General features: G+C 33.1%; 1 protein-coding gene across 1 annotated transcript in view; it reads left to right on the top strand.

Annotated features, from left to right (window-relative positions):
- The window catches only part of LOC115875724 (teneurin-a), a 214986-nt gene that overhangs the window by 117328 nt on the left and 72398 nt on the right, over positions 1-25260 (top strand). The window contains exons 13-14 of the mRNA XM_030891237.1: positions 2745-2886; positions 17537-17788. Coding sequence (XP_030747097.1) covers positions 2745-2886; positions 17537-17788 — 394 coding nt within the window. The remainder of the gene's footprint in view (positions 1-2744; positions 2887-17536; positions 17789-25260) is intronic.

Consider the following 25260-nt stretch of genomic DNA (forward strand, 5'->3'; position numbering starts at 1 on the left):
AGAGTTATACAGAGCATTTATACAGAGCAACTTTTCTCTTAAAGGGGGAGCTGTTATATTGGTCCACCCAGTACGTTCACCCGGCAGGCCATATCCTATTGCGACACGTCCGGCGCGCGTTGCGAAATCGCGAACGTATCATAATAATATTCTATTGTTCTCACGATTATTGTCAATCTAATCATTATTTTTATTATAAAATCCAATTATTTTTGTAAATCAATAAGAGTAGTTTTAGTTGCTAAACGAGACTATGTCCGTTTGAATTTTTATAATTAAATTAAAATAAATTAATAAATAAAATAAAATATAAAATATTATAAATGGGTTTAAAGAAAATAATTTTTTTTTAAAAAGTGAATCTCATTTGTGATCTAACATATATATATTTAAATTAATAAATAAAATAAAATATAAAATATTATAAATGTGTTTAAAGAAAATAAAATTTTTTTAAAAAGTGAATCTCATTTATGATCTAACACACATATAGTGAGCTTGGGAGATCCACAAAATGAAAACCACAGGCAGAGATAGTTAATTCCGACTTGTCGGAAAGTATCGGTTAGATATTAAGTCCCGAACGGGAGATAGCGGCCTGCGTAGAATTAAATTTCTAGCGTAGAATTAAATTTCTAGCGTAGAATTAAATTTCTATATTAGCAGTTAAGTGGCAAGAATTTTTATATAATTTTATTATATACCTACTGCAAGAAATTTGTTTATATAACTGCTAATATATATATATATATATATATATATATATATATATATATATATATATATATATATATATATATATATATATATATATATATATATATATATATATATATATATATATATATATATATATATATATATATATATATATATATATATATATATATATATATATTAATATAAACACTTGCTTTGCATTCGTCGCAGCTCAAAAAATAATTATGACAAACCACGATTTTAATATTACTTCAATGCAATCAGCATGAACGGCAACCGGGACGCATTTTTCCGTTTCCTATACGGCTAGCGCAACCGATTGCGTTAATCGCATAGGAAACGGACTTGATACCTGCAACTCCGTTTACTAAGTGGTCATCGCAACCCATGCAAAGAAGCGCTTGCAATGAACTTTCTAGGTATGCTCTATTTATAGTCACTTAGGACACAGAAAATGGGATACTCAATATTACTTGTAACCACTACACTATAACAAAACTCTAAGAAATAAGATTTAAACAATTCAATTTGACAATTAATCAAATAAATAAAGTTACAAAAATATTATTCCAGCAACGAAAATCATAATATTTCCATTCATTGATTTATATAGGGTGGATTGCGGTAATTGTAATGTTATGTACGTATAGGTCAAACAGGTAGACATTTAGATATAAGTATTAAAGAACATATAAAATATATTAATAATCTCCAGCAAAGTTCCGGTCTAGCAACTCATTGTATATTAAATAGTCACACAGTTAATGAAAACTCAATTAAGTTATTAGATAGAGAAACAAAAGGCAGATGCTTAACTTATCTAGAACAGTTAGAAATATTAAAATCAGCTAAAAACTACAATAATGTAAACGACAAGGATTTCTAAACACATTTTTTATTACCTCTATTGTAAACTCCTTAAATCCGCCACCATAGCAAATATATTATATATCCTTAAATTGTAGTTAAACGGTTAGTTTTTAAAGAACTCTTAAAAATGCCTAACTAAGTTACTCTTTTTAATTTTTTTTATATATCTAAAACCGTGTTTTATTAAAATTCTTATATTTCAACGATGTTTCACAAGGAACCAACCACCGACTCAGCACTATTTATTAAAAGAAAAACAGATTGACATATCAACCACGTCTTAAAGCTGTATTGCCGAACTGCCTTGCTAATATTAGCATATAAAACGTTAAAAGTTACCTATTAGATTTATCTCTCAATTATGTTGCTTTTTTTGGAATCCAGAATAAAAATACCTCATTATTAATTTACATTTATTAAATTTAACACCTATGCAGGTCCACCTGTCATAATAATAATATTATGACTCATAATAATATCATTTGCATTGGTTGCGTTAACCACTTAGTAAACGGAGTTGCAGGTCTCGAGTCCGTTTCCTATGCGATTAACGCAATCGATTGCGCTAGCCGACTAGGAAACGGAAAAATGCAACCGGGACTGCATGAAATACAGAGCCGGAAAGTTTTGATTTCTGCCGCACCGAGCCCTGCTGTCGAAATTTTAAAAATAGAGCAAAATGCACCAAGCCTATATTCGATATCGGTTATAACGCAAATACGTGATGTTTAAAAAACATGTGCCATCTTTCACCGGGAGATTCCTCACATAATAAGATTTATTTTTCATATCAACATAAATCCGATTCTGCTTTGTTTCCTAGCTATAGAGGTTTAAAGTCTTTTTTTTTTCGATTTATTATAATTTCCTTCCAAGTATATTTAGCAATTCGATAAAATTACTATAAGTGCTATATATTTTAATGATAAAAAAGTATAGGCAGATTCACCATATGAGTTATCACTGGAATATTTTTCTAAAAAAACACGTATTAGAAAATTTGGACATTTCAAAATGATATGCATTTGGCAATGTTATATTCTGCCTCTACGTCTACAATTAAATTTAGTATGAATCACTCTTCAAGTTAATATATGGTAATATATTAACTTGAATAGTGTAGTAACAGTGAAAAAACTTTGTGTTTGTTACAGAGCAACTCAAGTAGCATATCAATATTATCTTACAATATCACCAGCTGATGGACATCTTTATGTCTCGGATCCAGAAAAGCATCAGATTCTTAAAGTCTTATCTTTAGAACCGGTACAAGATCCTAGTATTAACAGTGAAGCAGTAAGTAACTCATCATTCAATATAACTACAGGGTGTCCCAATATTCCGTGGAAATAGAATTTTTGTAATCAAAATAAGTTCATTGGACACAATTTATCTACAAATTGTTTGCTAGAGATTTTACTTTCGTAAAATGGTCCCTCTAGTATTTACTAAATTTTTTGTCTCTGTATAAGCACTTGAAAAAAATGTATGTCCACGGAATATTAGGACAAGCTGTATATAAATATTAAATATTTTCTTTCATCTCTCGAACATCTAGTGTGTAACACATCGTAGGGAGACCTCTATGGCAGAAACGAGTGCACATATTATACACCAAATTATTCTAAAAATGTTAAGCATTTTCTTTTTCGGGTAAAGTATGTTTAAACATGATATTCTAACCCCTCTATAGACAATAGGCTTCGTATGGTAAACCACTATTAGATATAATTCAAAATGACACAAAATTGGATCGACAATAGGCAATAAAAAAAAATTATTTTAAACCTATTAAAATGCAATATGATATTTAGAGATTGTAAAATGTTCTATATTATCCAGGACGACGCGCAACGCCTCGTACAATGAAACCTAATTAATTTTTTGCTTCAAACTAGATCGTTTTAATTGAATTAAAGGACAAATGTATAACTAGGAGCAAGCTAATAACAGCAGCGACACTGAACGAAATAGGCAATTTACTTAACTTTTGCTGTTAGTATAGTCTAAGTAGATTCTCAATATACACACAATAAAACTTATATGGAATCATCTATTATTTTTCATAATTTTTGAGATGTATGAAAATGTTGTATTTATGAATAAAACTCAGTCCTTACCAATGATTTTTAATGAAAAATAATCCATATAGCAATAAAAAAATCATCAGTTCCCAAAATAAACAAAATAATGGTATTTCTCTAGTTTCTGAAATGAAATTAAGATTTAAATTTTTAATGGCCAAAAAGCATAAACAAAAAGAAAATTAATAATTTTAATATTCCTTGTTGCCACCTCCAGCCCTTATGCAAGTTTTCATCCGCGCTGGCATGCTTCTTATTAAATTATCCACGTTATCTTGGGGTATGTTTTCCCATTCTGCTAATGCTGCATTAATAAGCTGTGCGAGATTTCCTGGATTGTTTCGACGAACTCTAACCCTTCTTTTGAGCTAGTCACACAAGTGTTCGATAGTGTTTAGATCTGGTAAATAGACAGGCCAGTCCAAAACTATGACACCTTCCGTTTCAAGACATTCTCTAGTCACTCTGCTGGTATGGAGAGGTGCACTATCGTGCATGAAGTTAAAATTATCTCCCTTGCAGCTCTCCAAAGACTAACGATTGGTTCTAGCACCAAATCAACATATTTCCGACCCGTTAAAATTTGTTGAAGTTGTAACAATGGAGTTTTTGCTCCCAGTATAATACCTCCTTACTCCTCCGAACACTACAGTTCCTCCTTTATATCTTGGTACATATGTGGCAGCCTGAAGTCTCGCTCGTCTTCCTAGAGCTCTGAGAACCCGAATTCGATGGTTATCTGATCTTAGGCCAATTCTGGTCTCATGCGAAAAAAGAACATTTTGCCAATTCTCAGTTGTCCAGTTTTGATGTTGAAGGCATCAATTTAGCCGGTCAATTTTATTTTGCAGAGATAACTGTGAGATCCGTAACTCTCTCCTACTGTAAAACTTTCGTGCACGAAGCGTTTTTCTTATAGTTTTAACTGAAACGTTCACACTTGTAGCTGCCAGAAGTTGTCGTTGTAGCCCTGGATGAGAAACATTGGGATTTATTCTAGCAATTTAGCACACAAGGCGGTCTTGTTGTTCAGTTGTGACTCTTTGACGACTTTGTCTGGGCCTATCCTTGTGTGTTCCTTGTGAGTTCCAAGTACCTTGCATATGTTTTCGATACAACACCCTGGGTAACGCCTACTATCTCTGCTACGTCTCTCTGGAGCATTCCTTGTTCGGTGAGAGCAATAATTCTTCCCCTCTGTACAACTGTTAGTCCAACATAAGGCATTTTTTTATTTTTTTAAATCGAATGAAAATTACCGGACCCAACCGTGATTTTACTGCTTAACACAAAATTAAAAGAAAATAAATCGCAGCAGTCGTTTGTTCTTTATTATCATGTTTATTTAAAACAAAATGCCTTAGCTTGAAGTTGTAAACCAATTTTTATCTTTGCAAGAAATTTAGTCAGAAATAAGTATTGATTCCATATAAGTTTGGTTGTGTGTATTACAACGAAAATGTTATAGACCAGTAACTTTCATTAGGCCACTAATCTTGAATTTGCAGTCACCGAAACCTGCGAGGACATCACGCATGGTTTCCCAAATTAAATGTTTAAAATTCAAAGTACAACCAAACCAAAGATGATATTTTTTAACTATACTTATTCAGTAAGCTTTATTCATAAGGTGGAGCAGCAACATGTGATTCCATATCATCACACCATCCAAAACCCCATCTTTCAGCAAGACAATGCTAGGCCGCATGTTGCGAGAGTATTATTATCCTTGATTTAATTCACAGCAAATTTATTATTAATTTTTATTGATTTTGTTTACACAACGTTTCGGTCAGAAGTATGACTGGCCGTTATCTAATGTGAACTGATAACCCTTATCAGTTCACACTTGATAACGGTTAGTAATACTTCTACCAGCAAGTATACACAACCAAACTTATATGGAATCACTCTTTATTTCTGACTAAATTTCTTGCAAAGATAAAAATTGGTATACAACTTTATGATAAGGCATTTTGTTTTAAATAAGCATGATAATAAAGAATAAACGACTGCTGCGCTTTATTTTCTTTTGAATTTTGTGTTAAGCAGTAAAATCACGGTTGGGTCCGGTAATTTTCATTCGATTCAAAAAAATTAAAAAATGCCTTATGTTGGATTAACAGTTGTATAGAGGGGAAGAATTATTGCTCTCACCGAACGAATTATTGCTCTAAAAGAGACGTAGCATTGATAGTAGGCTTTACCCGAATACATATGCAAGGTACTTGGAATTAGGAACACACAGGATGGGCCCAGACAAAGACGTCAAAGAGTCACAACTGAACAGTAAGACCGCATTGTGTGCCAAATTGCTAGAATAAATCCCAATGTTTCTCATCCAGAGCTACAAAGACAACTTGTAGCAGCTACAAGTGTGAACGTTTTAGTTGAAACCATAAGAAAAAGGCTTTGTGCTCGAGGGTTTTACAGTAGGAGAGAGTTACGGATCCCACAGTTATCTGGGCAAAATAAAATTGACCGGCTAAATTAATGCCTTCATTATCAAAACTGGCCAACTGAGAATTGGCAAAATGTTCATTTTTCGGATGTAAACAGAATTGGCCTAAGATCAGATAACCATCGAATTCGGGTTCTCAGAGCTCCAGGAAGACGAGCGAGACTTCAGCCTGTCAAATCTGTACCAAGATATAAAGGAGGAACTGTAATGTTCTGGGGAGTTATTTTACTGAGAGCAAAAACTCCATTGTTATCACTTCAATAAACTTTAACGGGTCGGAGATATGTTGATTTGGTGCTAGAACTAATCGTTAGTCTTTGGAGAGCTGCAATTGGGGAGAATTTTAACTTCTTGTACGATGGTGCACCTCCCCCTACCAGCACAGTGACTAGAGAATGTCTTTTAACGGAAGATGTCATAGTTTTGGACTGGCCTGCCTGTTCACCAGATCTAAACCCAATCGAACACTTGTGGAACTAGCTCAAAAGAAGGGTTAGAGCTCGTCGAAACAATCCAGGAAATCTTGCACAGCTTATTGATGCAGCATTAGCTGAATGGGAAAACATACCACAAGACAACGTTGATAATTTAATAAGGAGCATGCCAGCGCGGATAGAAGCTTGCATAAGGGCTAAAGGGCTAGAGGTGGCATCAAGGAATATTAAAATTATCAATTTTCTTTTTGTTTCTACTTTTTGTCCATTAAAAATTTAAATCTTAATTTCGTTTCAGAAACCAAAAAAATACCATTTTGTTTATTTTGGGAACTGATGATTTTTTTTATTGCTATATGGATTATTTTTTATTAAAAGTCATTAGTAAGGACTGAGTTTTATTCATAAACACAACATTTTCGTACATCTGAAAAATTATGAGAAATAATAGAAGATACCATATAAGTTTGGTTGTGTGTAAATAAAGACATTCAAAGTGCGCAATTCTTTTAACTTTTATACTGAATCATTGTCTACCACATTCAAATATATATATATATATATATATTTCTCTGCAAAATAAAATTGACCGGCTAAATTGATGCCTTCAACATCAAAACTGGACAACTGAGAATTGGCAAAATGTTCTTTTTTCGCATGAGACCAGAATTGGCCTAAGATCAGATAACCATCGAATTCGGGTTCTCAGAGCTCTAGGAAGACGAGCGAGACTTCAGGCTGCCACATATGTACCAAGATATAAAGGAGGAACTGTAGTGTTCGGAGGAGTAAGGAGGTATTATACTGGGAGCAAAACTCCATTGTTACAACTTCAACAAATTTTAACGGGTCGGAAATATGTTGATTTGGTGCTAGAACCAATCGTTAGTCTTTTGGAGAGCTGCAAGGGAGATAATTTTAACTTCATGCACGATGGTGCACCTCTCCATACCAGCAGAGTGACTAGAGAATGTCTTGAAACGGAAGGTGTCATAGTTTTGGACTGGCCTGTCTATTTTACCAGATCTAAACACTCGAACACTTGTGTGACTAGCTCAAAAGAAGGGTTAGAGTTCGTCGAAACAATCCAGGAAATCTCGCACAGCTTATTAATGCAGCATTAGCAGAATGGGAAAACATACCCCAAGATAACGTGGATAATTTAATAAGAAGCATGCCAGCGCGGATGAAAACTTGCATAAGGGCTGGAGGTGGCAAGTTGTTATAAACTTAGTTACGACTATATATATATATATATATATATATATATATATATATATATATATATATATATATATATATATATATATAAAAAATAAAACAGTATCAGCGTGGGGTGGGCTTATCTCTGCACTGTCTCTCGACGTCACTGTTGACCAATACAATAAAGGGCTCAGAACTGAGGACACCATGAACCAAAATAGCCGTAACTACTGAAAAGGCTTGAGAAACAGGAACAAAACAGCATGGTGCTTAAATAAAGACATATATATATATATATATATATATATATAATCATATATATATATATATATATATATATATATATATATATATATATATCTATATATATATATATATATATATATATATATATATATATATATATATATATATATATATATATATATATATATTTATATTTATATGTATATATATATATATATATATATATATATATGTATATATATATATATATATATATATATATATATATATATATATATATATATATATATATATATATATATATTATATATATATATATATATATATATATATATATATATATATATATATATATATATATATATATATATATTTATAGGTTACGGCTGTATATATATATATATATATATATATATATATATATATATATATATATATATATATATATATATATATACAGCTTGAACATATTAAAAGCTGTATACAGACAGGACCACCGTAGTAGTAACATAGGCAGAACCGGACGAATTAGCGTATACCCGTCCGCCGGATAAAAAGCAGCCGAAAAAATGCGATAAAATAAACATAGGTAGATATGTGATAAGAATATTTCAGAATTTGTATTTATTCGTGTTTTAATAGCCAAAACGAATACATAGATTCTCGCGACAGTTCTCGTGTAAAATTAATTTTTTAGGTAATAAAGGATGTTTACAAAGTTCGTGAGAAAATTCAAATTGTAAAATGGTATTTCCAAAATAGGTCTTATCGGGATATAAAAACAATTTTTCCACAAACTTTTGTAAACAGGCAAGCCAATTCTATCTTTACCTACTAAATATATCAAGAGTTATTAATAATTTTGAAACACATGGGTGCGTGTCCCCACAAAAACTCAAAAAGCCTGATGTGTTGATTAATGAAGAACAGGAGTTAAAGCAAGTGTTCATTTGTTCTACGGCGGATCAAAATCCCACGTTTTGCAAGTAATCAAATTGCTGAAGTAACAGATTCTTCACCTAGCACGGTTAAAAGAGTCCTTAAAAAGAATGGATACCTATCGTATAAAGCGCGCAAAAGTCAAGAAATTTTCCATGAAGATCAATTTCGGCGTATAGCGTTTTGTAAATCTGTAATGGAAAAGGCCAATTTAAATGAAAACATTATTCGGCGTATAGTTTTCACCGCGAATCAAGTTTTCCTTTATTGAGTCGTCATAACCCTACACAGGTACGATATTGGTCTCGGGAGAATTTGCACAGATATTTTGAGGTACACACGCAATATCCTCAAAAGTTAAATGTTTGGGGTGGTTTTGTAGGGGAGCATATGATTGGTCCAATTTTTATAGAGGATAATTTAACAGTTGCAAAGTATTTGGACTTGTTACAGCAGCAGATTTTCCCTAGAATTCTTGAGTTATTGGGAGATAGATTCCACAATGTCTGGTTTCAACAAGATGGTTGCCCTGTATTGTTCAAGAATATTTGAACAATACTTTTCCCAACCGTTTAATTAGTGGGCATGGAACTATTTTGTGGCCCGCTAGATCACCAGATCTTTCACCCAATGATTTCTTTTTGTCGGGTTATGTAAAATCAAAAATGGCCATAATAGGGCTAATAATCTGGATGAGCTTCAAGTAAAAATACGAGAGGTTTTCCAAACTATTAGCCCTAATATGTTAGCCAATGTCAGATGGGGATTTTACGACCGCCTAGCCTTCTGTCTAGCACAAGAAGGGGGTCTTTTTGAACACCTGTTATAACTTTTTTTTTATTTAGAGTAATATTTTATTATTTTGGGTTTATAGAATTTATTTATTTTTAGTTTTGGCTTGTAAACACACTCAAATGTTAAATATTTAAGTATTTTAATTTTAAATATTACCTTAAGTGAAGGTAAACACTTACAATGAAAATAATAAATACTCGGCTTCGGCACTCCTCGCCATATTCCTAGTGTCACGACCGACGCGTCCAAGCACAACTGCAACTGCGTACTGCCTGACTAACCGACTAGCCGGCAGTGAATCTCGAGTACGAACGCAAATCGGGTAAACGTAAATTCGTCCGGCAACTTGCTATGTTATTAGTAGCCTGGTCTTTTCTGTATATAATTTCAATAGTATGAATGTATATTTATAATAAATTAAAATATATACAGCTTGACCTAAACTGAGACAAATGGAGTACGCCCATTATAGTATTTTTTAAACATTATCACTGCGAACGGCAGCTTTTCATTGGTAGAGCAGTCGTGGATAAGGTATTTCACTGGAGAAAAACTAACTAACAATAACAAATCAAAAATATAGATATTGGGCGCCAGGCATGAACAGAGAAAGAAAACACAGTTGTATATTACTTAAAACTAATGACTATATTTATTCATGGACTCTGTTGATAGTAGATGACATTGTTGAACTCTAGTTATTATAGTGGTTATATGTCGATGAAAGTTATGTTAAAAATAGTATTAAATATATTCTATGAAAAAGACTACGGAAAAATACAATATAAATAAAGCTATTAAAAATATAAAAAAGTAGCATTACTTTATTTGCCATATTTTATACAATGTTAAATCAGAAATGTTGCAAGCCGTTGATTCCAGAATCTGTTCGGTTATTCATCTGTCAAAATGACGCTATTTATATATAGAAAGTAATACTATTACAAAATATGTTCGTAATGAACCTAAAGATATAACCAAGTTCGTAAACAATAATTTGACATAGATCTTATAATAACCACTATCAGCTAATTATTCGAGATGTACTTTATTGTTTTAAGACTGAAAATGTTGTTGTAAATATAAAACCAGAACTTAAAATTAAACTTAGCTGTTTGTTCTTGAGGCAATCCTGCTTCAAACAGTATCAGCGTGAGGTGGGCTTGTATCTCTGCACTGTCTCTCGACGTCACTGTTGACCAATACAATAAAAGGGCTCAGAACGAGGACACCATGAACCAAAATAGCCGTAACTACTGACTAGGCTTGAAAACAGGAACAAAGCAGCATGGGGCTTACGCTACATCCATACTGGGGCACTCTATACATAGGCAAAACTATCCCTACATGGGACATCCGTCCATCGGACACCTGTCCATAGGAAAACTACCCTTATATAGGGCATCCAGCCATAGGATTACTACCCGTACCTTAGTGGGCATGGAACTATTGTACCTTGGAACACTACCCGTACCTTGGAACACTGCTAGGACCTTGGATAATTCTCGTACCTTGGACCCTAAAAATATGAAACTCGTGTTTAAAACCTACCAAAGTGTAATAAACACAATCAACATAACTCGAAATACTTCCGAGGGCTCAATAATAAACAAAGAAACTGTCCTTTCTTCCATTTAACATTCTGGAGGACAAAAGAAATCTAACGTGCCAGCAAACACTAAATACGAGTTAAGGTTGGGGCCAATCCAAAACTCTACCCTGAAAATACTCAATAATAATATCGAATGTATATAAGATAATAACTCATCTTTACCTGTAGCTTCAAAATAGCAGCTGATTCAAATTATGCAGCAAGATTTAAGGCGAATTTTTGCGCATAAGACGCTGTAAGCTGGTGACATTTCCACATTAGAGCGAATAAGTAATGACGTCACACTTAAAACGTCTTTAAGCGGTAACCAGCCTTCTAAAGAGAGCGCTTATAAAGTCTTAAGCGGAATGTGGAGGGGTAGATTCTGTCAAATCTGTAAATGAATTTGGAAATTGAGGGAATATTTACAGCTGATTTATAAAAACGTCACGCTTAAAAGACGTACATTTTTGCGTTTGGAAAATTAATGACGTAGTTCTTTAAGGCGCTTAAAGACAAGTCTTAAGATGAGATCTCGCTAAAATATGCCTTTAAATAGCCATTTCTAAAAGCCGGGTTGGTGATGGCAACGGTGCGGTAAACCCGCCAAACCAAAAGTGACGTTACCTCGCGGAGAGCAAAACCTTAACAAAAAGATAAATGCCTACAGAGCAGAGCAGGATTGTCGACTTGAGAACGTTAGAACTCCGCCAAGCGTTTGAAGTAAGTTATCCGGCCTGAACGATACGGAATCGGGTGACGATACGTCAGACATCATATATCATATATAAAAGACATGCATGTAACGAACTAAAAACGTTACAACATTTAAACTGATAATCGACGAACTCCCTTAAGCAACGGCAGGCGTTATACTCGTTCTCTAACACCCTACTGAAGTCACTCTCAAGAAGGGTCATTTATAGTTCTCTCTTGATATCTAAAAATCCTTCAAAATACAAATAGGTGTTAGTAACCTACTTGTTATACCAGGCTTTTTACATTATTAACAATGCTTTTGGAATGAATATCGGCGATATCTTCTCTCGAGCCTACATCTATATACAGTTTATTTGAAATGTTTGAAATTGAATGACAGATTGTGAAAATGTAAATACTAATATTTATTTAAAAAAAGAGAAAAACCTTTATAATAATAAATACAGGGTTGTTCACCATATACGACACGGAGTATTGCAGCTAAACGATCAGATTTTTACAAATTGTAAGTTTTGGGTTCGTTGAAGGATTAATAAAGCTACAATTTAAAAATATTTTTACACGATACAGAGTGTCCTAAATAAATAAAAAATATAAAAGTTGTATTTTTTTAAATGGAAAACACTGTATATTATTACATTTTTATTTTTTACGATTAAAATGAATGAGAATGAATTTGATTAAGATTTACGGCATTTTTATCTTACCGCTTTTGAAATATTTAGGTTTTTGTCAAAATACAGTAATAATTTTAATGCTTCATTTCTCTAGAAGTATTTAAGTTTTTAAAACCAATAGTTCAGTAATATTATGGCTCAAATTGCGATATATCCGACAAAATTCATAAAGTTTTCAAAATTCGTGGAAATAATCCAGACATCATATATATTAATAAACTGTAAAGTTCCCACCCCTAAATAGTGCGTCATCCCCCAGGACATCGTTTCTACCCCCATTTTGAGTTTTTTAAATAATGTCGGCAACGGTGCAATTCTCGACAAAAATACCTACATAGAAAATTGTTCTTCATAAAATTCTCTATCAAAAAGATAATTACACCTTTTTCTAACGTTAATAATAAAGTGGCAAATAGGGCGCGAATATAAGGGTTGGTTATGACTAGCACTATCTGCAGTTCAATCTAATTTAAAGTTTAATGTTTAATGCTAACAAAAAGCAGTAACCACTAAATTATACTTAGAATTTTAATATACGTTTTTCTCTCACACTCCTTTCTATAAAATGGGTGATTTGTACTTATTTCCACATCACCCTAGAGGTAAAGTATTTGATGCGTTTTTTTTTAAAGTGGTATCCCCTGTAGCCTAATCCATTAATTATCAAATGTTAAACATGGGATTTTATTTAAAAGTTTAAAAGTGCGTCGTGCAAATCGCGAAAAGCCGATATCTAGTTTGAGCCATACAATGAAAATTAATGGCAATGTTCAAGTTGACTCAACATTACTAATTCAAAGAATTATTTGCACCGTTCATTCTAGCATGGAGTTAAAAAGTGCTTTAGTTTCGAATTAGCTTCAGTACCTCTTTCTCTTTTTGATGCGAAAGGCCTAATGAGGAAAACTAATAAAGCAGCTATATACCAGATTGTTGTAGCATTAGAAGTTATAAAAAAATGATGGAATGTTTTTTTTATAAGAATTTTCTTTTGGAAAAAATGTTAAAACAACTAATTCTATGCGACGGAGCTGTTCGCCGATGAGCAATGGGTCGTAAGCTAGTGAAAATTAAATTGTGATACTTAAGTCTTTATAATATACTGGGCGCCACTCAGTTTTCCATTTACTTTCGGAAACTTCTAAGTTGAGAACTGAGAAATCAACTCAGAATATAGGTATTACTTATTTTAGGAATTACACAAATGAAACGCTGAGACAAACTAATAACTAAGTATAATTAATAATTAAATGTTAATTAGAATAAAATAACACTATGAAAAATTTGATGTTTGAAAATATTTGTTGGTAAATTGTATGTATTAAAATAGATCACTAGTAGTTAAATCTGCACGCTTCTGAATATTAATATTTTATTAATTATTCCGCAAAAAGTCTGGCAATCTTGGTACCAAAATGTAGGGATATATAATTATAATAAGTAATATAATTACTCTTTATATAAAAAAAACCGTACTATGTAGATATCAGAAATATGCATAACATGAATAAAATATTTCAGAGTGACTCTAAAGCAATCAAATATATAATATGCCTGAAGGGCTTAATGCATTCAAATGAACTTAAATTATATAGATATAAAATGAAATGATCTGGCCTTGTTTTTATCCGTTCTGGTCACAAGCTGGTTGTGGTGAACTGCTACTGGAACTGGATTCTGATAAAAACGTCTCTGCACAGACAGGATCGAAAACTTGTGTGGATTCAGGAGATTCCTCCGTTATTCCCGGTGTGAAATGTAGGGACAAAACGTGGCCCAAATGTCAGGTACAAAAACAAAATGGCACCAGAAAATGCTACCATAAAACAAAATGCGTACCATAAAATAAAACCCTGTACAAATAAAAAAAGATATTAGGAAACGTTACGTTTAAAATAAAAGTCTTACCTCTGCTCAGAGGGTTTTCCCAAACAAATTGGCAAAATGCCAACAAACTCCGATAGCTCTATCGGTTTGAGCCTTTACCACCAATATGGCGAGGGAAGGTAGGCACGAAGTGTGACTATACACCGTCAGATATAAAGTGCTCAACAAACTTCGACCGGACTGAAATATTTCGCCAGAAATAAACTTGAAAAAAATAAAAGATAATAGCAGTACTTAGAACGCCATCTCGATGCGAGGACTTAAACTTGATTTATTTAAATAAAATAATTCTGTACATTTATATAAATTATGTGTATTTTAAATAAAATGCTACATTATCAATAAAGTTCCAGAACGAGACCATATTTTTGAAAACAGAGAGTATGTCATTGATGGAGGATATTTGCTTCGCCGCGTAATATGGCGAAAAAAGGGACATTTAACATTGTATACAACGCTTACGTTAGTCACATTAAAAAACATTATGGAAATAGAGTAACTGTTGTGTTCGATGGATATATGGAAAACGCAAACAGCATGAAGAGTCTAGAACGACAGAGGCGGCTACTTCAAAGAAGCTGTCCTCAAATTATGTTTGACGAGAATACTCTTGTCTCTGAAACTCAGCAGAACTTCCTAATTAATTTGTTTAACAAAGAACTTAACCTTTAATCACAGAACTAGTAAACAAATTTAGGAAAGAAGGTATAGAAGTATTTGTTGCTGCGGATGACGCCGATTTATTAATAATTCAAACTGTTATAGAAAAATCTAATAATTGCGATACAACTGTTATAGTGGGGCAAGATATTGGCCTGCTAGTTCTTCTTATTGCACTTTCTCCCTCTCACGAAGATATCATATTTTTAAAAGAAAAACAGGGTAATACTTGCAAAAGGATTTACAGTTCTCAAGATTTACAATCCGCAACTTTATTATATATACCTTTATACTTTACCTCTAGGGTGATGTGGAAATAAGTACAAATCACCCTTTTTATAAGGGTAGGGGAACGTATATTAAAATTCTAAGTATAATTTAGTGGTTACTGGTTTTTGTTAACGTTAAACATTAAACTTTAAATTAGATTGAACTACAGATAGTGCTATTCATAACCAACCCTTATATTTGCGTCCTATTTGCCACTTTATTATTAACTTTAGAAAAAAAGTGTGATTATCTTTTTGATAGAGAATTTTATGAAGAACAATTTCCTATATAGGTATTTTTGTCAAGAATTGCACCGTTGCCGAGATTATCTAAAAAACTCAAAATGGGGGTAGAAACGATATCCTGTGGGATGACGCACACTATTCAGGGGTGGGAACTTTTCGGTTTAGTAATCCTCATGCTATCCCCAACATACCTACCAATTTTCACAACTTTCTGAATTTTGTCGTGTTTAAATCGTAATATTACTGGATTACAAATATTGTACTGAAGTATTTCTATTTACTAAATTTTGTGTTGCAATAGTAAAAATTATACTACCTTATACAGAGTGTCTAAAATATTATTTTAAATAATTACTAGTTTTAAATGGCAATAACTTGTTTAAATTAACGGGAACACCCTGTATATTTAGGAGAATCAGATTAAACCACTTTTTACCTATCTCTCAAGTTTTCGTAGAAAATGCATTTTCTTATAATTTTGACCTCATTTATCAATATACCTATGAAATATTGACATCTATTATTTTTAAAAATGTAATAAATTTTTAAAGAGTACAGATACTAATATTGTCGATATAGTTCGTTTATTTCATTAAACAATTAAAAAAACTGTTTAAATATTTGTTAAAGAGTATCAATGAATATGATTGCAGTATTCAGACACCTTTAATTGACTGTTTGTGTTGATTAATAATAATTGCTCCAAAGACTAAAAAAGTGAATTTTGTATGTGATTAGACAGTATGGTAAGAAGTAACACCTTAAAAATGATATTTCATTTTTTGACGAAGGCGTATTTATAACACCAGAGACGTTCATTATCATAACTTATTATTAAATTGATTTCTGATTCATAAGCACATTTATTTAGAATAATTTATTAACTAACACAATTAAGTATGTAATTAATTAATATTTGGGCGAAAATAATGGTGGAATATTTAATTTTAATGGTATTACTCTTTTATAAAGATTTAAATAGTTTTCTTTTTGTACACAAATGGGCTAGTAATATAGTTTTTGGCACTTGCACATTTTGTGTGTTCTTTAAAAATAATCTAAAATGTCAATATTCCATGGGTATATTGATAAATTCGGTCTAAATTATAAGAGAATGCATTTTTTACGAAAACTTGAAGGGATAGGTAAAAAATGGTATAATACAATTTGATAGACAATTAAATTGTGCATCTGATTCTCATAAAATATATAGGGTGTTCTACCCTATTGACAAGTTATTGCCGTTTAAAGCTAGAAATTATTTAAAATAAATTTTTAGACACCCTGTATGAGGTAATATTATTTTAATTATTGCAACACAATAACTGATCAATAAGTAAACTTCAGTAAATATTTCGTATTAAAAAACTTTGATACTCTTGGAAAAATAAAGCCTTAAAATTTTTACTGCAAATTCATAAAATTGGTAATATTTCAAAAACGGTAAGGTTTAAGTGTAATAAACCTTAATCAAATTTACCATTATTTTAATCATAGAAACTAAAAATGTAATAATATGCAGGGTGTTTCATTTAAAAAAATACAACTTTGATATTTTTTATTTATTTGGGACACTCTGTATCTAGTAAAAATATTTTTAAATGGTAGCTCTAATAGTCCTTCAACGAACCCAAAACTTACAATTTGTAAAAGTCTAATCGTTTAGCTACAATACTCCGTGTCGTATGAGGTGAACAACCCTGTATAATCTTAATACGATTTTTTTGTTTTCAGGTGGTTGGTAACGGTGAGCGCTGCATTCCAGGAGATGACACTGCATGCGGAGATGAAGGTCCAGCAAAACAGGCACGATTAGCTCACCCTAAAGGTATAGCAGTTGCTGTCGATGGTACTATGTACATCGCTGACGGGACCAATATTAGAGCTGTCGATCACAAAGGAATCATCCATACATTAATTGGTAATCACGGGCATCATAACCACTGGATACCTATTGCTTGTAGTGGAGCAATTTCTGCTAGTCAGGTATGTGTAAGATTATAAGTTATCTTAACTTAACCTCTCTATAGATAATAGGACTTATGGTAAACCCTATTGAGTAAACCATTATTAGATATAATTCAAAATGAAACGGAAATTGGATCGACAATAGGTAATACAAATAATAATTTTTATTTTAAATTTATTAAAATGTTCTTTATTATCTAGAACGACGCGACGTCTCGTACAATGAAACCTAATTAATTTTTTGCTTCAAACTAGATCGTTTTAATTGAATTAAAGGACAAATTTATAACCAGGAGGAAGTTAATAACAGCAGCGACACTGAACGAAATAGGCAATTTAACTTTTGCTGTTAGTATAGTCTAAGTAGATTTTCAATATATTCCAACGAAAATATGTTATAGACCAGTAACTTCCATTAGGCCACTAATCTTGATATTGCAGTCACCGAAACCTGCGGCTCCATCACGAATGGTTTTCCAAATTAAACGTTTCAAATTGGAAGTACAACAAAGCTAGGAAATCTATTCGTTTCCCACTATATAAACTTAAATTGACTATTAAAATTGAACGCCATAAAATAGATTTTCGATTTTAAGTGCAAGGCTGTAACGTTTTTTTATAAACAATACTACTGCGAACGGCAGCTTTTCATCGGAGAGCTGTCGTGGATAAGGTATTTCACTAGAGAGAAAACCAATCAACAACAATAAATAAAAAAATACAGATATTGGGCGCCAGACATGTACAGAGAAAGAAAACACAGTTGTATATTACTTAAAACTAATGATTATATTTCATGATGTTCTTTGCTGGTACATGACATTGTAGAATTTTAATAAATATATAGTGGTTATATGTCAAAAAAAAATGGTGTTAAGAGTTGTACTAAATATCTATGAAAGTAATACCTTTACAAGACGTAATGTAATGAAACCTAAGATCTAAATCATATTATAAATATTAAATCGACATGAATGTTCTTAACAATCTAACCACTAAACATAGTCTGTACGATATTACTTAAGATGTACGTTATTGTTTAAGACTGAAAATGTTTTAGATGTTAAATGTAAAACTAGAACTTAAATCTACACTTAGCTGTTCTTTATGTAATCTTGCTTCAAGCAGTAACAGTTTGGTTTGGTTGCGATCCTGTTGGCCAAAACAACAAAAGGGGCCAGAATGAGGACACCACAAATCAATACAGCCGTAGCTACTGGCTAGGCTTAGATATGGGAGCGAAGCAGCATGGGGCTTACGCTGTACCCATACTGTGGCAATATGGGGACACTACCCGTACCTTGGAACACTACTAGGACCTTGGATAATGTCCGTAACTTGGACCATAACCTTGGACACAGTCCGTCCATAAGATAACGGTACAGGGGAACACTACCCGTACCTTGGACACAGTCCGTCCATAAGACAATGTACGTCCATAAGATAATGTACGTCCATAAGATAATGTACGTCCATAAGATAATGTACATCCATAAGATAACGGTACGTTCATAAGACCCTCGAATTACTTCCGAGGGCTCAATAATAAACAAAGAAACTGTCCTTTCTTCCATGTAACATTCTGGAGGACAAAAGAAAAGAGACGCCAACATGCCAGCAAAATACAAATACAAGTTAAGTTGGGACATCCAAAACTCTACCCTAAAAATATGCAGTAATAATATCGAATCTAAAAGGATAATATCTCATTTTTACCTGTTGCTTTGAAATAGCAGCTGATTCAAATTATACAGCAAGATTTAAATAATCACCATTTCTAAAAGCCGGGATACAACAGAGCGGCAAAACAAAGTGAGGTTAAGCACGGAGAGAGTTGACAGAAGCGATGTTGACAGCGCCTCCTCAGAGCGATAACAGGGTTGTGTCAAACGATAACAGGGTTGGCGACTAGGGAATGTAAAAATTACGCCAAGCGTGCCAAATAAATTATCACCCCTGAACGATACGGAATCCGATGACGATACGCCAGACATCATATATAAAAAAGACATGTAACGAACTAAAAACGTTACACTGCCCTCCTCCGAAAAGAAAAGAAATGGACCTGTAAGGTACAGGGTGGGTCAAATTCGACGCTTTTAAATGGAAACACCCATTTCTATAGGAGATAGACGAAAACTAACATCGGTGTCTGGAGCTCAATTTTCATCAAAAACATAATGGTGAAAACCGCAATTCAATATCTGTTACCGTTTCGGAGTTACGGGGTGTTTTTCAAAAATGTGCATTTTTAACAAATCGCTGGAACTTTTTTGCCATGGAAAATTTTGTATTTCTATGACAACATTTCCAAAGCACCTTTTTACATAGAATTTAATGGTTTAAGTATAATTTTTTTAAAATTAATAATTTAAGAGTTATCAACAGAAAAAATGATTTTTTATTTGGGACACCCCCTATATTTTAATTAACTGAAAAGAATTTAAAATTACCTTTCCAAAAACATAGCACACTTAATATTTTGTTATAATCCCCTTCGAAATAAAGAATTTTGAAAAGTTCGCCACTTTTAACTAGTAGGCTTTGGACGCCTTATTGATGATATGCTGCTTAATGGAACTCGAAAACATATTTTTCCAGCAAGACGACGCGCGACACACCGCCTCTGAACGCTGAAGTTATCAGCAAATTTTTTCAGCCAATTTTAAGAATAATTGAATAGCTAACCAACAACATTTTTAACCAACGCCTGACTTAGTGCCCATGGATCTAATCCTATGGATATATTTGCGGAAGAATAAAGGTTCCTTATTCTTCCGTATAATCTAGACAATAATTAGAAATACTTAGCAGTTATGAGAGGGTATCTTTCACCCCCACTGAGGTAATGAATTCCGCGAGAAATGTTCAAAAACTGCCCCGTCTGTCCATAATAGAAGACGGTTGATATGTCGAACACCTGTAGCAAAATCTCATGTCTTGGTTTGCTATTTATTTTTATTGTTATTAGATATAGTTTAAATGTGTTGATGTTGGTTAAATATATTTTAAATTGTTATAAAATTCTGCATCTCTCATAGCAAATATTACTTTCGTCTTATGCTTTTGACAAAAATTGAGCTCCAGACACCGATATTAGTTTTTGTCTATCTCCTATAGAAAAGGGTGTTTCCATTTAAAAGCGTCGAATTTGACCCACCCTGTACACTTTCTTTTTCACAAATCTGGGGATAGCAAAAAAAATCAAAAGAAGAAAACTACTTCGTAAATTTCAGAATTTATGACGCTGGAGATCTTAAAAAAAATTAAAGGTGTAAAATTACTAAAGTTACTGGTCACTGGATACGCCGTAAAGTACAGAGATACTCGAGCCATTGTTCTGCTAAAATAAAATAATACAGAGGAACTAGTTAGAGAGTTAGAGGAACTAGGACAGTTAGAGGAACTCAGCTAATATGGTACGCAAGATTAATAAATACTGCTATAGTTAGGTGTTTTATAACGATATAGGTGTAAATTATCGATAATTCAGGCTAGACAAGTGCAGACTCAAAATTACGCAATGTTCTAAAACAACGCGACTCTATAATAATTAAAGAGAACGTCGATCCATTCATGGTATCGATACGTCTCGGTTTATAATCTTGGTGATAATTCTTAAAACCAACATTCTACTTCATGTCAGATCAACTACGCCAGAGAAGGAACACCACAGTACTAGAGCAGCTAGAGGTATACGATGGCCGGTACCCTAAAACCAAAACAACCAAACAAATTTACTGTGCCAGTACAAACCTTCTCTCAAACGGAATGGACAACACTAACAACGCCAGACAAGGAATTATATGGAACTAGAGCAGTTAATGGTTGACGACGGTCGGTACTATAAGACCAAAACAACCAGACAAATATACTGTTCCAGCTCAAACCTTCTCTCAGATGGAATGTATCATACTAACAACGTCAGACAAGGAATTACAGACTAGAGCAACAGAGGCTGAAGATGATTACCCGAACCTAAACACCTCTAAAAAATTCACACTAGCTCAACCCTTCTCTCCAACGCAGTGACTGGAACCAACAACAACAAAAACCAGAGATAATCACCAAGAGACAGAACTGTAAAGAAAGATTAAAAAAGAAATGAGTGTGGAAAAATCATACCCTACATCTGTCAGCATGAGGGAATGCACTGTAGTGTACATCAACTAAAATGGGATAAATAGAGAATATCTACAAAGATACCCCAAAATGACTCTAAATACAAAAAAAATACAATGAAAAACCTTCTGAGCATTATCTCAGAAAGTAAAAAAAAACCTACTCATCGCCTAGGGTAGTCGACGGAAGGTCAACGCCCTGTCGAGCAAATTGCGACGGAAACCCAACCAGGTATCAATCAATCAAATCAATATAATTAAATCAATGAATATAAATATTACTATAAAAGTAATACTATATACGTAATATGTGAATAAGGTGTACGGAAAGAATTTCCGGCACTCGATATTCTGAGACTTATCACATACTACGGTGGCATTTGACGGACTCTTACCGTCACGAGGAATCCGTACATGGCTATTCTTTACTGTTGAGCATGCAACTGACCAGTAGCACACTCAACTCGCCCACCATGTAGAGCGGATATAGGCCACAAGGTCACAAACCACGACCATAGTCTAGGTAATAGCCATAGATCGAAACAAAGTAAAAAAAACGAATGACAAAATGACAATCAAACAAACTCAAAGACTTACAGCAAACTGTAAAGTCAAAAATCACAAAATGTCATACACGGCATTGCTCAAAGCCAGACTCAAAAAAATACAATTGCTGAACGCAAGTAAACTGTAGGGCTAAATGAAACTAACGAGCTAAACTAAACTATACATAAGTGACTAAAATAATGAAATTGTCTCCATGACAACTCATCGGGCAAAACCAAACTGATAACTATATCACTGATAGCTATTCTAAACCAAAAGATTGGTGTAATTGCTCGCGAAACAATACACCTGGACTAAAAAACCAGAAAAACTAATAAAACAGAGCATCATCATCTCGCTTTGCACGCCACTAAGAAACTCAATGCATCTGCACATTCCATACAGACACTGCCAAAATTCACTCAAAAAAAACAAAATAAACTTGATACAGATGTCACCAGGGCAAATATATCTGACAATACAAAAAGATTCAAACCTGACACAAGTGTCATCAAAAAATATCTCTCCAAATAAAGAGAGAACTAGAACTCCAACTAAACTCAACCTACTGACGCGTTTTGACACAGATATAGTTCTTCGGAAACATTGCATTGGCTATCATATCTAGTAAAACTATTAATACCAGGCAACAGAATCCGAAAACAGGAATATCAAACGTCAATCCTCCATAAACTTGAGTCACGAGCGCTAAATCGCTCAAATAACTCAAAAACAATCATCATGTCAAATGATGACAACACGTTAATGATCTTGGACGTCTCCAAAAAAAATCATTAACAACCAAAATGTTCACATTAGCATCCTGCTAACTGTAAACCATAAATACGACAAATGCTCACCGCATATGTCGTCTGCAACACTGCAAAAAATTTAATGTTCTCCTGACATTAAATCACTAAACGGTAAATGTCTGTTTATGAAAAGTTATTCGGCAACTATCATAACAGAACAAGTACCAAACATTCCTTTGACACGTACATAGACAGCTGTCAAAAGAAAACAAAACGATACCTCACGTATCAAATATGACAAGTCACCCTCGTCATACACTCAAAAAACCTCAAAGGATACAATTCCTGTATCAACATAACAATCCTAGTGTAACTGTCATAACAATCAAAAAATTCAAAATGTACCTACAGTACCAAACAAGACAGTCTAACAACTGTCGATAGTAACTGACAACACTGAAGGTTCAGATGATGAAACATAGTGAATTGGATACTAAATAATAAAAAATTGGCATAAAAAACATTGGCATAGAAACCTGAAGGTAAACTAAACAATAAACGAGATGAGATTAACTCTTACGTACTTCTATAAGCAAAAAATAACCCTAAATGTCAGTTTAGCAGCTCGCCCTAACAGTTATCGATAATCACAAAGACTTGTAAAATTAATTGCAATCAATTAATCAACAAAAACAAAATCAAAATGGTCAAGTTGTGACCACCCAGTATAGGAAAATTATCAAAATAATCTCAACTAAGTATAACGTTCAAAATTTATATGAAATTTCAAACACCTCAAGATATAAAAAAAATCAAAGTCGAAAATTTAATGCTTGTCCTCCCTGTATAGGGAAAATACAAACCAAAATGTCTGTAAATACAAAGCTTCAAACCTTATCAAATGTCAAACACCTTGAAATTTAAAAAATTTCAAAATCACAAAAAAGTATTGACCACCCTGTATAAGGAAGTCCCAACAATAGATAATAATATAGCACCATTTCTAAAAGCCGGGATACAACAGAGCGGCAAAACAAAGTGAGGTTAAGCACGGAGAGAGTTGACAGAAGCGATGTTGACAGCGCCTCCTCAGAGCGATAACAGGGTTGTGTCAAACGATAACAGGGTTGGCGACTAGGGAACGTAAAAATTACGCCAAGCGTGCCAAATAAATTATCAGGCCTGAACGATACGGAATCCGATGACGATACGCCAGACATCATATATATCATATATAAAAAAGATGTGTAACGAACTAAAAACGTTACAAGGCATCTATTTAAATAAACCAATAGTTTTATTAAATTGAGTAGATTCTCTGTTACCCGACTACTCGAGTTAATAAACCACTGAAGTGTTTCCTATTCAGTTTTTTTTTCTTTTGTTAACCTTTCGTAGGTCGCGCTTGATTTGTTACATGAAAGTTCGCGCGCGGACTTTAAGTTCCTTTTGCATTCTCTGGATCACGGTGTTGTTTGTGACATGGTAAGTGTATGAGATCCTGAGCATGCGGCGATAGCACCATATTTCAAAGCCTTCCAAGCGTTTAGATGTAGCATCTGTCAAGGTCCAAGCTTCCACTCCATATAGGAGCGTGGAGAATACGTAGCACTTTAGGACCTGTGTTCTTATAGCAATATTCAGGTGCATATTGCATAGGATTTTTCTAAGATGGTTAAAAGACGGTTAAAAGACGGTCAAATTATTAAAATTGTTATTTGTTCTCCGCATGCTAAATTCAAAAGGCCTTAAGCGGTGCTAGTGGTGTAAAGACATAAAATAATATGATAATCAAAATAACAATTATTTATTGATTTACTTCGTTACAAATAGCAGACATAAACATAAAACATAAAACACGCAAAAACACATTAATAAATATAAATCAAAAACAAAAATAATTAATAAAAATGAAAAAATCTATCCGTATAACAGTGATTACAGAATATTTGTGTGTGCTCAAAACATACGAAATTGTGATACTGTACAAAGAGTAACGAGTTGGTCTGTTTTTTCGCCTATCACAATTCAGTAGTGCCGATACTCTGGTAATACTGTATTCAGTGCTTCA

Source organism: Sitophilus oryzae, unplaced genomic scaffold, assembly GCF_002938485.1.
Source record: "Sitophilus oryzae breed Bouriz unplaced genomic scaffold, Soryzae_2.0 scaffold_1394_pilon_pilon, whole genome shotgun sequence".
NCBI classification, from domain to species: domain Eukaryota; kingdom Metazoa; phylum Arthropoda; class Insecta; order Coleoptera; family Curculionidae; genus Sitophilus; species Sitophilus oryzae.